Source organism: Jatropha curcas, chromosome 10 (assembly GCF_041381405.1).
Source record: "Jatropha curcas cultivar XTBG-Jc1 chromosome 10, XTBG_Jcur_1.0, whole genome shotgun sequence".
In the NCBI taxonomy this organism is placed as follows: Eukaryota; Viridiplantae; Streptophyta; class Magnoliopsida; order Malpighiales; family Euphorbiaceae; genus Jatropha; species Jatropha curcas.
This window is the reverse complement of record NC_143160.1, coordinates 6,995,060-7,011,755: the sequence shown is the minus strand read 5'-3', so window position 1 is coordinate 7,011,755 and position 16,696 is coordinate 6,995,060. Positions and strand designations below refer to the sequence as shown.

General features: G+C 32.3%; 2 protein-coding genes and 1 long non-coding RNA gene across 5 annotated transcripts; 2 read left to right on the top strand and 1 right to left on the bottom strand.

The window, feature by feature from the left end:
- The first annotated feature begins 1,457 nt into the window (after nt 1-1,457).
- On the top strand, nt 1,458-9,575 carry LOC105640646 (uncharacterized). 3 transcript variants are annotated; one of them, XM_012225014.4, is made up of 11 exons: nt 1,460-1,872; nt 2,763-2,912; nt 3,206-3,373; nt 3,724-3,876; nt 4,062-4,214; nt 4,772-4,936; nt 5,078-5,248; nt 7,007-7,193; nt 7,297-7,513; nt 8,021-8,150; nt 8,946-9,575. In XM_012225014.4, exons 1-11 carry the CDS (start codon nt 1,680-1,682, stop codon nt 9,008-9,010), a joined length of 1,752 nt encoding a protein of 583 aa, XP_012080404.1. In that variant the 5' UTR covers nt 1,460-1,679; the 3' UTR covers nt 9,011-9,575. The 3 variants fall into 3 exon arrangements, 2 of the variants coding, with proteins under 2 accessions (XP_012080404.1, XP_012080405.1); XR_002285166.3 differs by lacking the exon at nt 8,946-9,575 and having other exon boundaries at nt 1,458-1,872; nt 7,297-7,629; XM_012225015.4 differs by lacking the exon at nt 5,078-5,248.
- Nucleotides 9,576-9,965: 390 nt separating this feature from the next.
- Nucleotides 9,966-12,623, bottom strand: LOC105640645 (protein SPIRAL1-like 2). Its single transcript, XM_012225013.4, has 3 exons — nt 12,478-12,623; nt 11,344-11,637; nt 9,966-10,273 (listed from the first exon to the last, which is right to left on the bottom strand). The coding sequence occupies exons 2-3, from the start codon at nt 11,599-11,601 to the stop codon at nt 10,193-10,195; spliced, it is 339 nt and encodes a 112-aa protein (XP_012080403.1). The 5' UTR covers nt 11,602-11,637; nt 12,478-12,623; the 3' UTR covers nt 9,966-10,192.
- Nucleotides 12,624-15,419: 2,796 nt separating this feature from the next.
- On the top strand, nt 15,420-16,619 carry LOC149492996 (uncharacterized). Its single transcript, XR_016322804.1, has 2 exons — nt 15,420-15,698; nt 16,076-16,619. It is a non-coding gene; the product is annotated as an uncharacterized LOC149492996 (long non-coding RNA).
- Nucleotides 16,620-16,696: the final 77 nt, after the last annotated feature.

Below are 16,696 nucleotides of genomic sequence, written 5' to 3'. Positions count from 1 at the left end.
AATTTTATAGTAACTTTCACTGAGAAAAAAAAAATCCTTTCAATATATTATATGGTTTGCTAATATAACATGTTATATATATATATATATATATATATATATATATATATATATATATATATATATATATAATGAGTTTTATTTTCTATTTTATATCAAAATAATATATATTCTAATATATTTCTTAATAAATAATAATAAATTATATTTATTTTTTGAATAATAAGTTATTTCAAGAAATACCTATAACCGATTAAATTTATTTTTTTATTAAAAATAATAACTAAAAATATTATATTCTTATCATATTTAATCTGCACCTTATATAGTATAAAATAAACAATTACAATTAGATTATATTTATTTTTTCAACAAATAAAATTAAAATCTTTAAAGATATTATATTCTTACTGTATTTAATATACACCTTATTTAGCATGCATCTAATAATATTACCATATACTATGTATATATTATATTATCATATATGGTATGTATTACCATATATGGTGTATTAATATTACCATATTTAATATATGCATTATTTAATATTATATTATATGATTTCAAAATTTTGACTAATTAAATTAAAATATTTAATAATATTCTTGTCAATTTATAAATTCAGTATAAATAGATTATAAATATAAATTATGTTTTTGAAAGGTATTATAGATATTGATTATAGATTATTGATAGATAAATTATAAAATAAATTTTAGATTACTAAAATATGAAAAATAATATCACTTCACTTTACACTTTTACAGTCATGCAAATGCAATGCCCATTTTTTATTTTATTTATTATTATTGGCAAGAATAATCAAAGGATCCATTGGTCAAATGAGATTCAACTTTGACTTATCTCTACTTGTGGGGTCTGTTCTAATAATAATAAAAAAAAAAAACACAAAAAAAGGTAAATAATTATTTGATCTTTTAAATTTCATCCCTCGTGTTTAGTCAAGAAATTAGATTTAATTATTATAATTCTATCCTTAAATTTGAAAGCAATATATAATTTATCCAAAATTAAATTTTATGTATCAAAAGACAAAAAAAAAAAAGTAATTTTTAAAAAACATTATTTTTCATATTTCTAACTAATAATAATTATTTAAAAATTTTTTTAATTGGGAAGGAAAAAATTATTTAAAGAGATAATAATAATTATAAAAAATTATATGGCTTATCTTTGGTGTTTAAAAAATAATTAAATAAAATATTTAATTCAAAATAAATATGACTAACAAGTAACAGATAAATCATAAAAAGAATAAAGGCATCAAAATGGATAGGGCCCGTAATCCTTTGCTGGGCCATACATACTCACTTCGCGCTCACCTGAGAGTCTAATGTGGACCACCACATCAGACCATTGTAAATATGCCACGTGTCAAATCAACCCTCTTTTCGAGCCCATCGGATACAGGTCTCTCTCTCTACTTGGTAGATTGATTACTGCTTTTTCTTCTTTAATCCCTCTCGAACTCTCCCTTCAATTAAAATAGAAAACTTGTTTAGGCCTTTTCTTCTCTTTTGCATGACAACTCCAAACAGGAATCTACAGTCTAATCCCCATAAATCCATACCTGTTTCTTTTGATTCCATTTTGCTTAAAATTAAATTTCACTGCCTGCACTCTCTCAGCCACTAAAAAGACAAAATTCCCAGGAAATGAGGTGGGAAAGGCTCCAGCTACAACAAACCCACCTGCAACAAGGAGCTCAGCTGCCACAAGAGAGTAATGGGCCAGGGAAAAGGTGGGGACATACCTGCAATTCGGTTAAAGGAGGGAGATTTCTCTATGTTTTCGGTGGCTATGGCAAAGATAACTGCCAAACCAACCAAGTTCACGTCTTTGACACTAGTGAGTCTCCTCTTCATTTCTTTCATTTTTGGGTCTCTCTTTCTTTGATTCTTTTCATAATTTTTTGTATTTTTAAGGTTTGCTTCCATGTTTCTGAGCTGTGTTATGATAAAGTTCTTTTTTTTTAAAAAAAAAAAAAAAATTTTCTGTAATATCTCTTTTGTTTGTTATAATGGAGAACCACTAAAAATGTTCCTTTTAGGGTTTTTGTGGGTTTACTTATTCTTGGCATTAATTTTTTTTTTGGATTATTATTGTTGCTGACTGCTCAGTTAAATTTTCTGTCTTTCTTTTACTCCTTTTCTTTTATTTATTTACTCCTAATGTCTTAATCAAAAGTTTACAACTGAGCAGTCAGCAGATGGCTGGGTATTTATTTATTCTCGTTGGGGTGGAGGTGAGTTGTGAGTTGTGAGTTGTGAGATGGAAAATATTTCTTCTTGGTTAATGTCTCATTAGGATCGTTGTTGTTGTACCTGGTATTCAAAGGGTTCTATTGAGTTTGTTATTGGAAGTTTGAAATTTCTAGTTTTCTTGTGAGTAAGACATTAATACAATTTTTGGAATTGCATTAATTTGCTGCATTTCATTGTTTGTTGTGGAATTTTGTGTTTAAAGTGCTTGTTTTTCTTTTCTTTTCCTGTGGTTTTGGTTGAGTGACACTAATTTTTGCCTTTTCCTCTCTTTAATCTATGTCCTTTTTCAGACTCTACGCCCTATTTTGGGATATTGATCGACCTAATAGGGATTTAGTAAATTAAGTGATGCTACTCAAGAGTGGTTATTATATTGCTGCTTATGAAGAGTTTTTCTCTGGATTCATGTTCCATTTATACAGCAATGTGCTTGCCTTTTGTGCTATAGAATTTGCTGATGTAGATATTTTGCAGCCATGCAGACTTGGAGTCAACCAACGATCAAAGGTACACCACCCACTCCAAGGGACAGCCATAGTTGTACCACTGTTGGCGATAATCTGTTTGTGTTTGGTGGCACTGATGGGATGAACCCTCTCAAGGATCTGCATATATTAGATACTTGTGAGTAAAGCCTGTCCTTATTTCTGTTCCTATGATAACATATCAAGTGCCTTTCGGCATTGTAACTTTTTCTTTTGAAACTTTTCAGTATCATATCATAAATATTCTATTCAACTGAAGCAGACTATGAGTTGGTGCTTGCTAAAGAAATCAACTAATATTGTGTTTCCACACACTGTTAGCATTTATATGAGAGAGAATTTCAAATTGATGGTCATTTTATGTTTGTTGCTTGTAGCATGACAAGAGCAGTTATTCATTTGCTTAACACTTCTTATGTGTTTTAATTATAGCATCACATACGTGGATATCTCCAACAGTGAGAGGAGAGGGACCAGAGGCACGGGAAGGTCATAATGCTGCTCTTGTTGGCAAACGTCTTTTCATATTTGGTGGCTGCGGAAAATCTTCAAATAATAATGATGAAGTTTATTACAGTGATCTTTACATATTAAATACAGGTATTTTTCTTATATATATTGCTGGCTGAATGCGTTGGCAACAATGGATGTTATAATTTTGATGTTTGTTTAGTGCCTTAGTGTCTAATCTATATATGTCATGCATCTATATTAAATATCCTTACATAAGCCTCTCTTCTTTCCTCTTTGTTTTCCTTTAACTGATTTGGAGTTAATTGAATCCTCCATTTCTTTTTTGCCCTTCATGGACTGTAATTTGGATACTTCCGAAAGTATTCCATTTCTGGAGCATTTCCTTCAATTACATTCATGCTATAATTTAGTTGTAAATTCCAGTAAGTTCGTTGTAAATTCCAGTAAGTTCGTTGTTTTTCCATGTGATATGGCAGAGACATTTGTATGGAAGCAAGCAGCAACATCTGGCACTCCACCTTCTGCACGTGATAGCCATACTTGCTCATCTTGGAAGAATAAAGTCATTGTAATTGGTGGTGAAGATGGACATGATTATTATTTGTCTGATGTACACATTCTAGATGCAGGTTTTGCTTATTCTTATTTATGTCTACATATAATGCACAAACGATACACATGCACATGAAAGATCTGTTTCCTGTATTGTCACATGATTGTGTAAACTAATGTTTTTATTTTAATTGGACTGGAAAGATGCTAATTAACATTTTATTTGTTTCTATGCAATGTTGGAATATTGGTGTTTGATTAGAAACTCTTGTATGGAAGGAGCTCAACACCTCAGGCCAGAAGTTGCCTCCTCGTGCTGGTCATTCTACTGTTGCTTTTGGGAAGAATTTATTTGTTTTTGGAGGATTTACAGACGCTCAAAACCTGTATGATGATCTTTATATGCTTGATGTTGGTATGTATAATGCTTCTATCCATAAAATATCATCAATCACTATTCGATCCTCTTCCTTATTTTTGCCTTTCTAAACAAATAACACCATAGTTGATTAATATTGGATGTGGACCGGCGCTGTGGGTTGGCAGACATGTAATGTCATTAAGACACAATCCATACATTGAGGCAGGTGCTTCATTAACTTACAACTGGCCAAATATGAATTGTACTGAATTCCTATGTGCACCCAGTATGCCATATTTTAGATTGAGTTTCACTGCTGTTGATGTGATTCATTTTGGAACCATTAGAATGATGTTTGTTTCAGTGTTTTAGTAGCTAGATTCTTTGTGTGACAAATGGAACATGAGTTAAAGATATGGCTAGTTTGAAGCTGCCAATATCCATGCCTTGCTCTCTACCATTTTTAATTCCAGTTATCAACTGCTTACTTTCCTTCTGTCGGCTATTAAATATGGATAGATCTTGTGATCTACTCATTGTTATATCTGAATTTTATTTATTTATTTATTTATTTTTAGCTTCTAACCATTAATATTCATTTATTCTTGCAGACACTGGTGTATGGACAAAGGTGATGACCACAGGCATTGGACCTTCTGCAAGATTTTCTGTGGCTGGGGACTGTTTAGATCCACAGCTGGGTGGTGTACTTGTGTTCATAGGTGGCTGCAACAAGAGTCTTGAGGCATTGGATGATATGTATTATTTGTACACAGGTTGAGTGAAGTCTTTTCAATTTTTCCCTGAACTAATGTTTCTTGCCTGATCTTGGGAATTTGATTATATGGTTACACGAATTCTTAAGAAGCCTAGGATTTTGTATTATGTGGATAGCATTATAGACCTTCTAATTTTAGGACTCACAAGTGTACGAGATGAACGACGCCTGGAGAAATTGTCCTTGAGGAAGCAATTGAAGCTGAAGTGCCAAGAACAAAATCTTAATTCTCCTCTGCATGAGTCAGCTCTTATTAGAATTGACTCAAGTGCTGACTTTCACCAGACTGTCCCAACTTATGTCCAACCAAGTAAGAAGTAGAGTGTATATTTTGTTAATCCCTTTTGTAAAATTGAAGTTGGTATTTCTTCATATTCAACTTTCTGAACTTGGGGTCATCCGTAGTGGCATTCAAATCGCTTAAAAGTGCAGTAGTAGTGTCATATTACACATGCTGACAATTATTCCATTTTATCAAATAATTTGGTGCTCAACAATCTTCAAGCAGTTGTTCCTATGAGATGTTTACTTGTCCAAGGTGTTGAATATAATAATGTTTACTGGTGCTAGCTGGCTTTTAGGTTGGGAGCTTATCTAATGTGCTATTGGATTTTGTTGTTGTTGGCCAGATGCTGGACTTGTTTTTGTTATTGTTGTCAAGTGCATTTTGTTGTTCTACATGCTAGGGGGTTTATTATTATTGTTGTTGCCATGCATTTTGTTGTTCCACATCCTAGGGTTGTTTATTCTTGTTGCTAGTATGTTGTTGTGTTGTAGTTACACTAGGCCTGCACCAGGAGGTTGGGGAAAGGGACGGGGTGGATTGACTTCAGTACTTTTGCCTAGGTTGAAGAAAAGTTTGTATTTTGGACTCCTAAGCCTTATAGCCTCTCAAGCCTTATCAATAGTTCCCTATAGCAGTACCTTGGGTATGAATTTATTTATCTTGACTGTAAAGGGAGTGAGGATGTATTTTGCCTTTATCTCTCATTTGAAGGTTTGACATGGAACCAAATATAGAAAGAAACCTGCTGTTGCATGTCTGATTAACCTCGGAATGCTTGTGGATTTTTCATCTTCTCCAAGGAAAGGTTTGAGATATGTGGTGGGCCAAGGATAGAGTGGGCTGCAAATTGACAGCAAAAAAATGGACATTGGACTTGGGGTTAAGTAGCTACAAATTGAAGGCAAAGTAACGGATGGAATTCTTTACAAAATGTTGCTGGAAATTTAGGCTAGATATATGTTTGGTAAATCTGGATGTTACTCGTATCATATCTGGGATTAGATAGGCTTTGGCTCTTAATATCAGGAAAAAAGTTCATGTCATATTACGGTGGGAAGACTTGGACTCTGAATTGAAACTCTGTCAGGACTTGTAACTTGTTAAGCTTCCCAAGACAAAATAGGAATTTGGCAACCTTGATGTTGATTAGAAACTGATTTCAGTTTGCATGAAAGGATGGAGCAATGTAAGAATTAAGTCTTAATTTGCATTACATTTTTCAAGGTCAGTTTGCAGTAAGCAGTCATGACAGAGATCAGGGCCATCTTTGCAGGATTCCCAAATTATGATGGTTTCTATGCTTTTAATCACTTGAATAATTCAGATATGGAGGAAAGAATTTTGTAATGGAAGCTTGCAATTCACATATGCTCTTCGCATACTTTGTGCAAATTTTTGATGATCAACATAGTGGAAATGCTTTTCAAGGTTGACCATTAATGATCAAAATGTGTTCAGCAAGCCCTAAATTGTGTTTCTGTGAAACCATTCTTTTGTTAGTAGCGGCATGTATTATTGTAGAGTTTAAAACTTATTTTTATAGTAGACTTTAATAGCTGCTATAAAGTGATGCTGTGTTATAGTAGACGACTTTAATACATGTTTTTGCCAGCTAAACTAAGCCATTGATATCTTACTGTCTGTTACTAGCACTTGGTTGACATGGGGATTACAAGTCTGGTTTCATTCATATAAACTGAGAGGATAGTGAAAATAGTGGCATGAGTTATATATGAAAAAGATATGAATTGTGCTTTCAAAAAATTAATGCTTTGTTCATAGGCAGAGAGAGTTTGAGATTCAATCAAGTGCAGCATCACCAAGGGAAGAAGACATTTCAAGCCAAAGTTACTGAAAGTTTCCCACATGGATATACCATTGAAACCATCATAGACGGGAAGCCTTTACGTGGAATATTATTTGCCAACAAGCCTATTGCCCCCCAGATGGCTAATAATTGTAGTACTAGGTGAGATAACGATAGTTTTCATTTTTGTTGCTTGCTAATGATTGATTACTGTTGTGATCCTTGGAATTATATGGTTATTCTACAACTATGTATGCCCATACAGGAAAAGGCCTGGTGGAGAAATTGGTAGTGCTACTATGAATGGGGACCAAAACATCAAATCAAAAACTTCTACAATCCTCAAGCAGGATGGAGTAGATCACATGCAGCCAGACAACATTGATGTGAAGGAGACGACATCACATGAACCCAGTACAGAAGCTGCTGGTGCTCCTGATTTGAAGAATCTGGCTTCTCCAAATGTTTCTCAGCTCCATGAGGTCTAAACCTCTGCTCCGTTTTCTTCCCATTCATCCATGCGGGTTTTCAGACTATTATGAGTTTCTTTTAGCAGGAAATTCTATTCAAAAAGAAAAAAGAAATTCCACTGGTTAAGGTGTGCTGTCCTGTGTTCAATATGCAATATGGTTGAGGGTGTTCAATGATGCAAGCTGGAAATTTACATAGTTTTGCATTTTGTCTGATTTTGCTTTATATCATAGCAGCTATTATGGACTATTGGCATAAGAAATTTCTATTGATTTCATACGAGTGAGATATCCTTTTACCTGTTATTTCCCCCTTCTTCCCCCCCCCCCCCCCCTTATCCTCTCTCTCTCTCTCTCTCTATTATTTGAGTGTGATACCTTTTTGCTCTTATATACCAGTTTGCTTCATGGCATTGTCAACTGTTGACCCGAACATTCTGTTCCATGAATAAGTAATTCTGCATTTTTTTAAATTAGTCTGGTACTATTTGCGCGATTGTCACTTTCAATTTCCTGCAGGTTCCTAAAGACCAAGATCCATCTGTAGCACCTTTGAATTTAAATGATGATATGATGGCTGAACCGCCAAACTCAGATACTGAATTTTCAATGATATCCAAGGACACTGTCACTTTGTCTGTAAAGCAAGGTATGAATTCAGCAGTCTTTTAATTTTATGGCCAATGTTGGTGGACAATTCCATCCAAGCTCTTCTTACTCTACCCAAAACCAAATGCATGATAGTGTCAGGCTTGGTTAGATCATTAAGTTAGAGACCACTCAAAAATGGTTTTTTTGGATATATGGTCAGAGCGGATATTGGAAACAAAGGATTCATATAGCCAACCCCAACTAGTTTGAGACTATAACTTAGTTGTTGTTATTGGGTTTTTTGAGGTATGTAGGGGATGGAAATTGTCTACATGAATGATCTCAACTTTGTACATATTTGGTAGGATAATAGGTTATTTAGTTTTTGCAAAATGATAGTGATGGAGAGATTGGATTCCAATTGAATTCATTGTCTCTATTGCTTAACATATTTTTTAACAATCAAAATTCTTTTTATTGGGATTTTCTTCAAGATTTTCAATTAATGTAGGTCATTATTTTGGGAATCAGTTTTGAAGGCTGAGTTAAGGTTTTGATTTTGCATCTCTTAAGGAAAATAAGCTGTTTCAAGGCTTGTTGAAAAGGTTTTGTGCACATATTAAGCTCATTGCCTTACAGTGAATATCTGCTTCATAAGCACAAAATGTCTACAGTACTGAAGTGTGGAGCAAACAGACTTTTTTTTTTCTCATAATATTGTGTTGTATTGCTTAGTCCATAACTTGAGGGGTTTAAGGTTGTTAATATATTACTATAGCAGTGAAGACAGAGATGGATTAATGTTTATAATATAATTGTTTGACGGGCTTTATCAACTGATTGCTGTTGACAGATGGCAGGACACCAACTGTTGAAGTAACCAGTGCAGTAGGGGATGACTGTGGGAAATCAATTTGATTGAAGAACAATTAACCCTTTTTGGAATGGCTCGACAGAAACCACCGCCTGCCTCTGTACATTAAGTGACTTTAAAAGGTGGTCATAGGTGCATTTGACTGGTGATATACAAATTCTACTCTCTAACTGGTGTGATCCACCACCTTCTAGTTCTTACATTTGCCTTTTTGCGCTGACTAATAGTCTCTTCTAAACATTAGCTGTTCTAATACCATGATTTGACTAAAGCTATAAGTAGCTGTGTTTTTGTTTATATGAAATTTGCAATATCTTGATTAGTTACTACTTCAGATTCAACTACTTACTACGAAGAGAGGAGGGAAAAGAGGTTGCTTATAAAAAAAAAAACGGTGACTGCAATCGGGTATCTTTTTTTATTATTATTAGTTTGTTCTCAAATTAGCTCAACTGGGGCTCCAAATAGCTTCAGAAATGTTTGTTAATGTCTTTTAGGTTATAGTTTCAGACTCCACGAAATTTTCATTTTCTTTGTAATTCTTTCTCTGGAAGTAAGTAAATTATGGGATACCTTTTTGTAGAGGTATCGATGTTTCTATTCTTGATATTTCTTCTTTCGCTATGAAGTTTTTATCAATTGTTATCAATTGTTGACTAAATTATGTATGTGGGAAGGTAATGTTACCTTTGATCATATGTCTGTACTTTGTCCTCAAAATCAAGTGGATGTTGCAAGCAGGGCTGCAATTTCGAAATTTTGAATTAATTTGTTGACAGAAACTTTATTCTTGCGTCGTGAGAATTTTGTTTCACTTTGGTAATTACTAATATAATCTATTATTAATCAATGCTTCGTATTGGTACTGATGTTGAGATAAATCAAGGATTAATCATTAAAATTAAAAAATAAAAAATGAAATGAAAAAGACTACGCAATGGCAGAATGAGAGCCAACTACCAGTGAGATAGAAACTAAAATATTATAGAATTGGCTCAATTGATAATAAGCTAATGCTGGCTTCAGAAATGGTAATATGGATGTTCAGCATAATGCATTCATAAGTTGTACAAAAGGAATCAAAAGCCCATTCTTAGGGTAGTATGTCTTATGCAAGTACAGATTAACTGTTTCCAGTTTTAACATGTTAAAATGCTGTTTGTCCTGCAATTCAAACAGCCCTGCAGCAATAGTCAGCAATCGCCCCAGCAGCTATGCATGATGCCTCACTTCCCATTACCACCAAACAGGTAGTCTAGTGAAGAACCGCCGCCAGGAGCTGCATGGACCTTTGTTGTAGGCCTATCCTGTAAACAAAAATTCCACAACATCAGGTGCTGAACGGTGTCCATCCAATAATCTTCATTCGAATATGTTTAAATTATATGAATCCATCCAAAAACTAGACAACAGAACAATAACTTCCTCAATACGATTCGAGACGTGTTGTTTGATTTAATGAGGGAAAGTGAAAAGATATCTTCTGGTAATATCTCGTAATAAACAGACCATCAAGCCAACTAGCCTAGTGTCTTGGTGACGCAGACATGTTGAGGGCCATGCCTATTGCCAAGAGTAGCTGCGGTCCTATGAAATGGTAGTATTCCTCCTCTTGAGATGCAGGAAAAGGGTTTACCATCCTCACTCTTTCTAGTCACCAATACTTTACCGTGCTTCAAAAAACACAAATGCTATGCAGACACCCACACTATGGCAGATATCTAATTCATAAGTTCAATCTCAAGAACTGGAGTCAGAAATCAAGGAAAATGATCACTTTCCTGCATCTACACCATCTACTTCTAGAAATCAGTTAAACCGTAATGCCTCAATACCTTAAATTGTCAGCATTTATCAGCAAGGGAATTAACATGATCATTATTAAATTATGCATAACAATCATGATGTCTGACATGGACGAGCTATTCTAGAGTTTTCTTCATTCATAATCATTACTAAATGGGTATATTGCATATTGCCAACATCACTGACCATCCAGGAGTTGCCCAGAAGTACCTAGCAGAGGAGATCAACTGTAAACTAATTGGCAATTTAAACACATTACTTACCAGCTAATTTTATGCACCCTATTCCAGAGCAATTTTATTAATAGGATGTTCAAGGGATTCACCCTAACATCTGACATGAACAATGAGAACATTGGGATGTCAACAAAATCCAATGGCAGTCTACATGCACATGATACTAATTTTATATATGTTCAAATTCTGATTCAGAAAATAAATCTTGCCTCATACAAAAGCAAGGCAAAGTGTAGACTGGCTATGTGATACTAATTTATCCATACCAGTAATAGATAACTGATGCAAAACATGTTTAACTTGCAGGAACATTTATATGTAACTAAGAACTTTACAGTGAGGAAGTTGCCACAGTTCTGGCCATCAGCACGAAAATAGTTGTTTGTGGTGTTTGCTGGGACACCAGCTGGAATCTGCTTGGTGGGTTCTCCAGGTGCTGCAGCAGGAGTGGGCTTTTGAGCAGGTACATTGTTTGCAACCTGTCCCACATTCTGAGGAGCTTCATTATTAGCAGTTGCTTTTGGAGCCTCTCCACTTCCAAAAAGGTAGCCCAAAGAACTTTGTCCTCCACCACTGCTCACTCCGCGACCCATTGTCCTAAGAAACTTTTATATGACCGAGCCTAGGATCTGCAAATACAATATCCATTCGAGAAACGAAAAATAAAAAAAGTGAATACCCAACTGATTAGCATATACGCAAAGAAGCATAAATGAAAATTCAGGCTCCGTTTGGTATTATGCCATAATGTAATGTAATCAAGATAAATTACATTACAGCATACCAAACATATCCTCACTTCATGAAACCAGCAACAGAGAAAAAAAATATGCATTTAACCAACAAAAAAACAACTAATATTCAAGAATTTTCAAACTCAGATTATGCAGACCATAGATACATGATTATTTCCTGACTGTCATTTTCAAAATTTCCTGCACTAGAAATCGGGAATTGAAATCACAAAAAAGATAAATAAATTATAGTCATCAACTAACAAAAGCAGCATAACATTACTTAAATATTTTAGTTTGAAAAAAGATTCAGACAGTCTTTTTAAATAATAATTTCGCTATTAACTTTCTTAATTGAACAAATTTATAATAAAGTAAGATCTTAAACTCCCATATTAACCAAACAAGTGCCATTTTCACATAATCTGAGCTCTATGTACGAAAATTGACAATAATTAACATGCAATGTCTGTATCAGAGAGCGAAAATGATAGAACCTAATAGACCCAATCATGATTTAAGAGAACCAATCGATAAAAAGAAACAGAAAATCGCATGCAACCAATGAAACTCTCCGAGAAAATTGAGAAGTGCAGATCTGTTTGGTCCACGAGAAAACATAAGCAGGCACAATCCTTTTGATTTCCCTTTGTTTTACTCAAATTTTCAAGCGAAACAAACAGAAAGAGTTCAGAAATCGTTAAGAGATAGAGAGAGGGAGAGAGTTGCACAAACCTGTAAATGGTTCTTTGGATCAGATCTGAGGCGAAGCAAGTGAGAGAGCAAGGAATTTAAAATTAAAAATGAAATGGGCCCAATTTTATTATTATTATTTTTTAAATTTTGAATAATTTTTGAATTACGTTATTTTAAGTTTCTGCTTTTGGAGGACATTAATTCAAATTTTCTAAAAAAAAAACAAAAAAAAACTTCCCTCCTTACTTTAAATTTTAGACAAATTAAGAAAATACAACAAATATAGTTAAACTGTAATATTTATTTATTTTTTATAAAAAATAATAAATTATCTCTAAATTATAATCAAATTAATGGATAAAGTCCTAAATTATGATTTAACACTTTAATTTTTTCGTTCAAAATAGATATTAATGTGTTAAAGAAAATCACAGGAGAATGATCAAACTATTAATAGAAACTGTAAGTCGGAGCCTTATAGTTAATTTGATCCTAATTTAGGAATCAATTTCTTAATTTATAATAAGTTATTTTTTATGGAAAGACTAAAATGCTAAATTATAAGTTAATGATGTCATAATTGTTTGGTACGTTAATTAGACTATATCTTAAGGACGAATTTATTTTTTTCCTCTTTTTTAATATATATTTATTGTATTAATTAGTATATCATTTTAATTATTTAATTATAATTAAGTGACTTTTATTAAAATATTTCAATAATTGATCAGCATTTATTATTTTAGCACAAGAATCAATGGGCATATATTAAATATGAATATACAACAAAAAAACAATAAAATATATCATCTTATGGAAAAAAAATATTATAATTTGAAATAAATGAAGAGAGAGAGTGAGTAGTTTATATATCCACATAAGTTTTATTCAAAAAATTTACAATTTATTTGTTTTGGTAAAAAAAAAAAAAAAAAAGGTATCTTACCTTTAAATGCAAATTTTTGGATTGTCATTTTCTCTCTCTATCTTCTAACTTAGGATAAGAATGGTTAACTTTCAAAACAAGAGATTAAAGAAACACCAAAATGAAGTTTTTTTTTTTTTAATAAATAAAGAAGCATTAAATAATATATCAAATGAGTACGCTAAAGTATAGCCTAGTGATAAATGCAATTATAATTTAATTACAGATTCAGATTCAAAAACCCCCTTCCCTAATACTCAAAAAAAAAAAAAAAAAAAAAAAAAAACACACACACATCAAAAGGACCAATAAATAAATAAATAAAACGTTAATAAAATCAAATTTGAGTTCATTTTGCAACTCTAAACACAATAAATATTTAAATGAAACTATTAAACTAATAACAGCGAACATATAAATTTACCCATATTATTTTTTGTTATAAATATCGTGGCATCCAAATATTATACACTCTTAGAATCACGAAATTTAATAACATAGCACAGTTCTTTGTAGTGATGACAATAATTTTTTTTAAGATTTTTGATTTTTATAAGTAAAATATTTATTTAAAATGTCGTTTAATACAATTTTTTAAAATAGTAATTTTTACAATTTTAATTGTTGGATAAGTATTCAATCAGTGTAATTTTATACATTGGAGAATTTTTAATAAAATTAGTTTATAAATTGACCTATTTAATACATTTTATAAATTAAAGTATTTAATAAATATTGATTGCCATAAAATTTTCAGTGAAAAATATGTTGTTATCTACTTCAACAAGCGTGATTGTTTTAGATGTTGGTTACTTACCTTTTCATTTTTTTAGTTTGAAAGAATTGAAGGTCTTAAGGTTTGTTTGGTTTGACTGTTCGTAATCTTTTTATTCGAACTACTTACCAAATTTTATAAATTAAAAAAATGCAATTATTCAAAGTATTTTTTGTTTTAGAGATACAACTATTCAAAGTAGTTTAAAAGATCACCATTGTTGTTTTCAACTTTACATAGTTTATGAATGGCTAATAATACAAAATCATAATTTTGAGTTAACCTTTTAGCATTACAAAAGCTATATTTAAACAAATAGAATTATTTGAGATTACAAATATAGTTTTAATATATAATTTAAAATTTGAATTATATTTGAATATCATAAATAAAATTCAACTTAGAAATTACAGGATTATAAATAACTCTAGTATAAAAATTAAATTATGGGCTACATTTTTATTAAATACCTTAGATACACAACATTAAGTTTGAACTAAGTTATGAGGATCACAATAATTCTGAAATATTATCTATATTATTAAACATTTTTAAAGATAAATATATGTTTTTTCATTTTAAATTATGATTTTGAATCAATTTAGACGGCTTAAATGTTTTTTAAAGGTTTATAAACCCTTAATAAAAGAAGACATCTTGAATTCCAACTGGTTTTTAAAGCTTTATAAATTAAAAAAGAAAAAAAAAATACTTTGACTGCTAGCTAGGTATATCATAGTTGATCTTTGCTGATGTCTTTGGGGACAATGCACAATAGGGGATAATCCCCTTTTAATTCACTAAATCGATGAAAATAATCGTAGCCGAAATGACTCGAATTTAAGACATTTCATTTCTCAAGTAGGTGAGAAAATCAACTAGGCACAACTGATTGGCTTTCAAATAGCTTATTTATTGATATATAATATTTCCTCCCGCATAATAAACTTTGCCTCCGAATCCAAATCAATTAGGTCAATGAACTTTGGACAACCGTGATTAAAAAAAAAAAAAATCCTGCCATTTTCGTTTGTGTTGGAAGATAGCTGCCATATAAATTAATATATTTAAACTCTTTTCAAAATAAATTAAAATGATTGAAATTCTTCAATTGGGCGATTATTTTAGGGTGGTCTATTGGTTCCTAATGAAAAAAAAAAAAAAAAAAAAAACCTTGAATAATAAATGATTCGTTTCATGGACATCACATCATTAAATAAATGTTTTTAAATTCAATTATCCACATTTAAAGAGTTTAAGTTAATTCAATACATAGTTATTATATGGAAATTATATTCTAGAGGACTTTTCTTTATTCTCACGCTGAGTTACACATAACCGAATAAAAGAAAATACCTTACACAGAATAGCATGACTCCAAGAGCTTCTTCTTCTTATTCATCTTCTTCTTCTTCTTCTATATTAGGGTTTATAAAAATTAAAATCAGACTTCTTCGCAACCTGACTAAATCCCAAGGAAACCTATAATCAATGCTACAGTTTTCCAAATTCTCCACCTTTAGGGTTTGTTATTTCCTATTTATATCTCATTGTGGATCGGTAAGTTCATTCATAACTTGATTTTTTTTTCTTGTATGATTGATTATTGATTCTCTCATGTTTGTTCATAAATTTGCACGTATAGTAGTCATTGAATCTGTATTCTCTACCACATATGTGAACTGCCCATTAAGTTTAGGAATGTAGAAAAAGTGAATTTTGAGTTTCTGCTATTTGGTTACTGCAGGTCTTGATGTAAATGGTGATGGCATTGGAGATTGATTGATTGGTTTTTTTTTTTTTTTTTTTTGCTTCCAATTTTGTTTATTTTTTATTTACTCTATTGATGATTGGGTTGGTTGGTGCTTTTTGCTTGATAATTGTTTTTGGGTTGATAAGAAGCTTCTTATTTGTTTCTTTCTTTCTTTTTTTGTCAGATATACTACTCAAGCTCTTTATTGATTTCCATTGCGCTTCTTGTGGAAAATTTTGGAGGGTAGTTATCAAGTTGCAGAATTTGAGATGTACAGTCAAGGCAATTCACCTTAACACAAGGGGAAGAGTAAGAGTCCTACAACTTCAGTCCCATTCACTCCAGACACTACTTAGACTGATTAAACGATGATTGAAGGGCTTAAAGTCAAGCATTAGGCTTAGAGGCGGATAAGGTTTCCCCGCGGTTTAGACCACTATCCTATTAAATAAAAATAAAAAAAAAGGAGATTGCACCTGACTTCGAAGAATGTAAGGCTCGGGCTCGGACTGCTCTTAGGACCACTGGAAGGAAGACTTCGACGGATTGGACCACTCACGGACATAGGAATGGAGACCTCAAGGGGCTATGCTAGACTTGAAGTTAGAGATGACCCTATGTGAGCTGACCCGGGGTACCCGTCGAAAGATCCGGGTCTTAGGCTTGGTCGTCGCAATAAGACGGAACGGATCCCTGGAAATAAGGGCGCCTTTAAAGCGTTGGAGGAAGAGGTTGACGCTAGAGTATTACATAAGAAAATGGGTTCTAAGGAAAATTGACCAACTTCATAAGAACGGTAATCTCT

Bases quoted from the DNA above. Each gene is read 5' to 3' on its own strand.
- LOC105640646 (XM_012225014.4), top strand. From the start codon at position 1,680: ATGAGGTGGGAAAGGCTCCAGCTACAACAAACCCACCTGCAACAAGGA. The intron at 2,913-3,205 runs GTGAGTAAAGCC...TTTTAATTATAG, and splicing joins TCTGCATATATTAGATACTT to CATCACATACGTGGATATCT. The intron at 4,937-5,077 runs GTTGAGTGAAGT...TTCTAATTTTAG, and splicing joins TATGTATTATTTGTACACAG to GACTCACAAGTGTACGAGAT.
- LOC105640645 (XM_012225013.4), bottom strand. From the start codon at position 11,601: ATGGGTCGCGGAGTGAGCAGTGGTGGAGGACAAAGTTCTTTGGGCTAC. The intron at 10,274-11,343 runs GTAAAGTTCTTA...TTTTGTTTACAG, and splicing joins ACTGTGGCAACTTCCTCACT to GATAGGCCTACAACAAAGGT.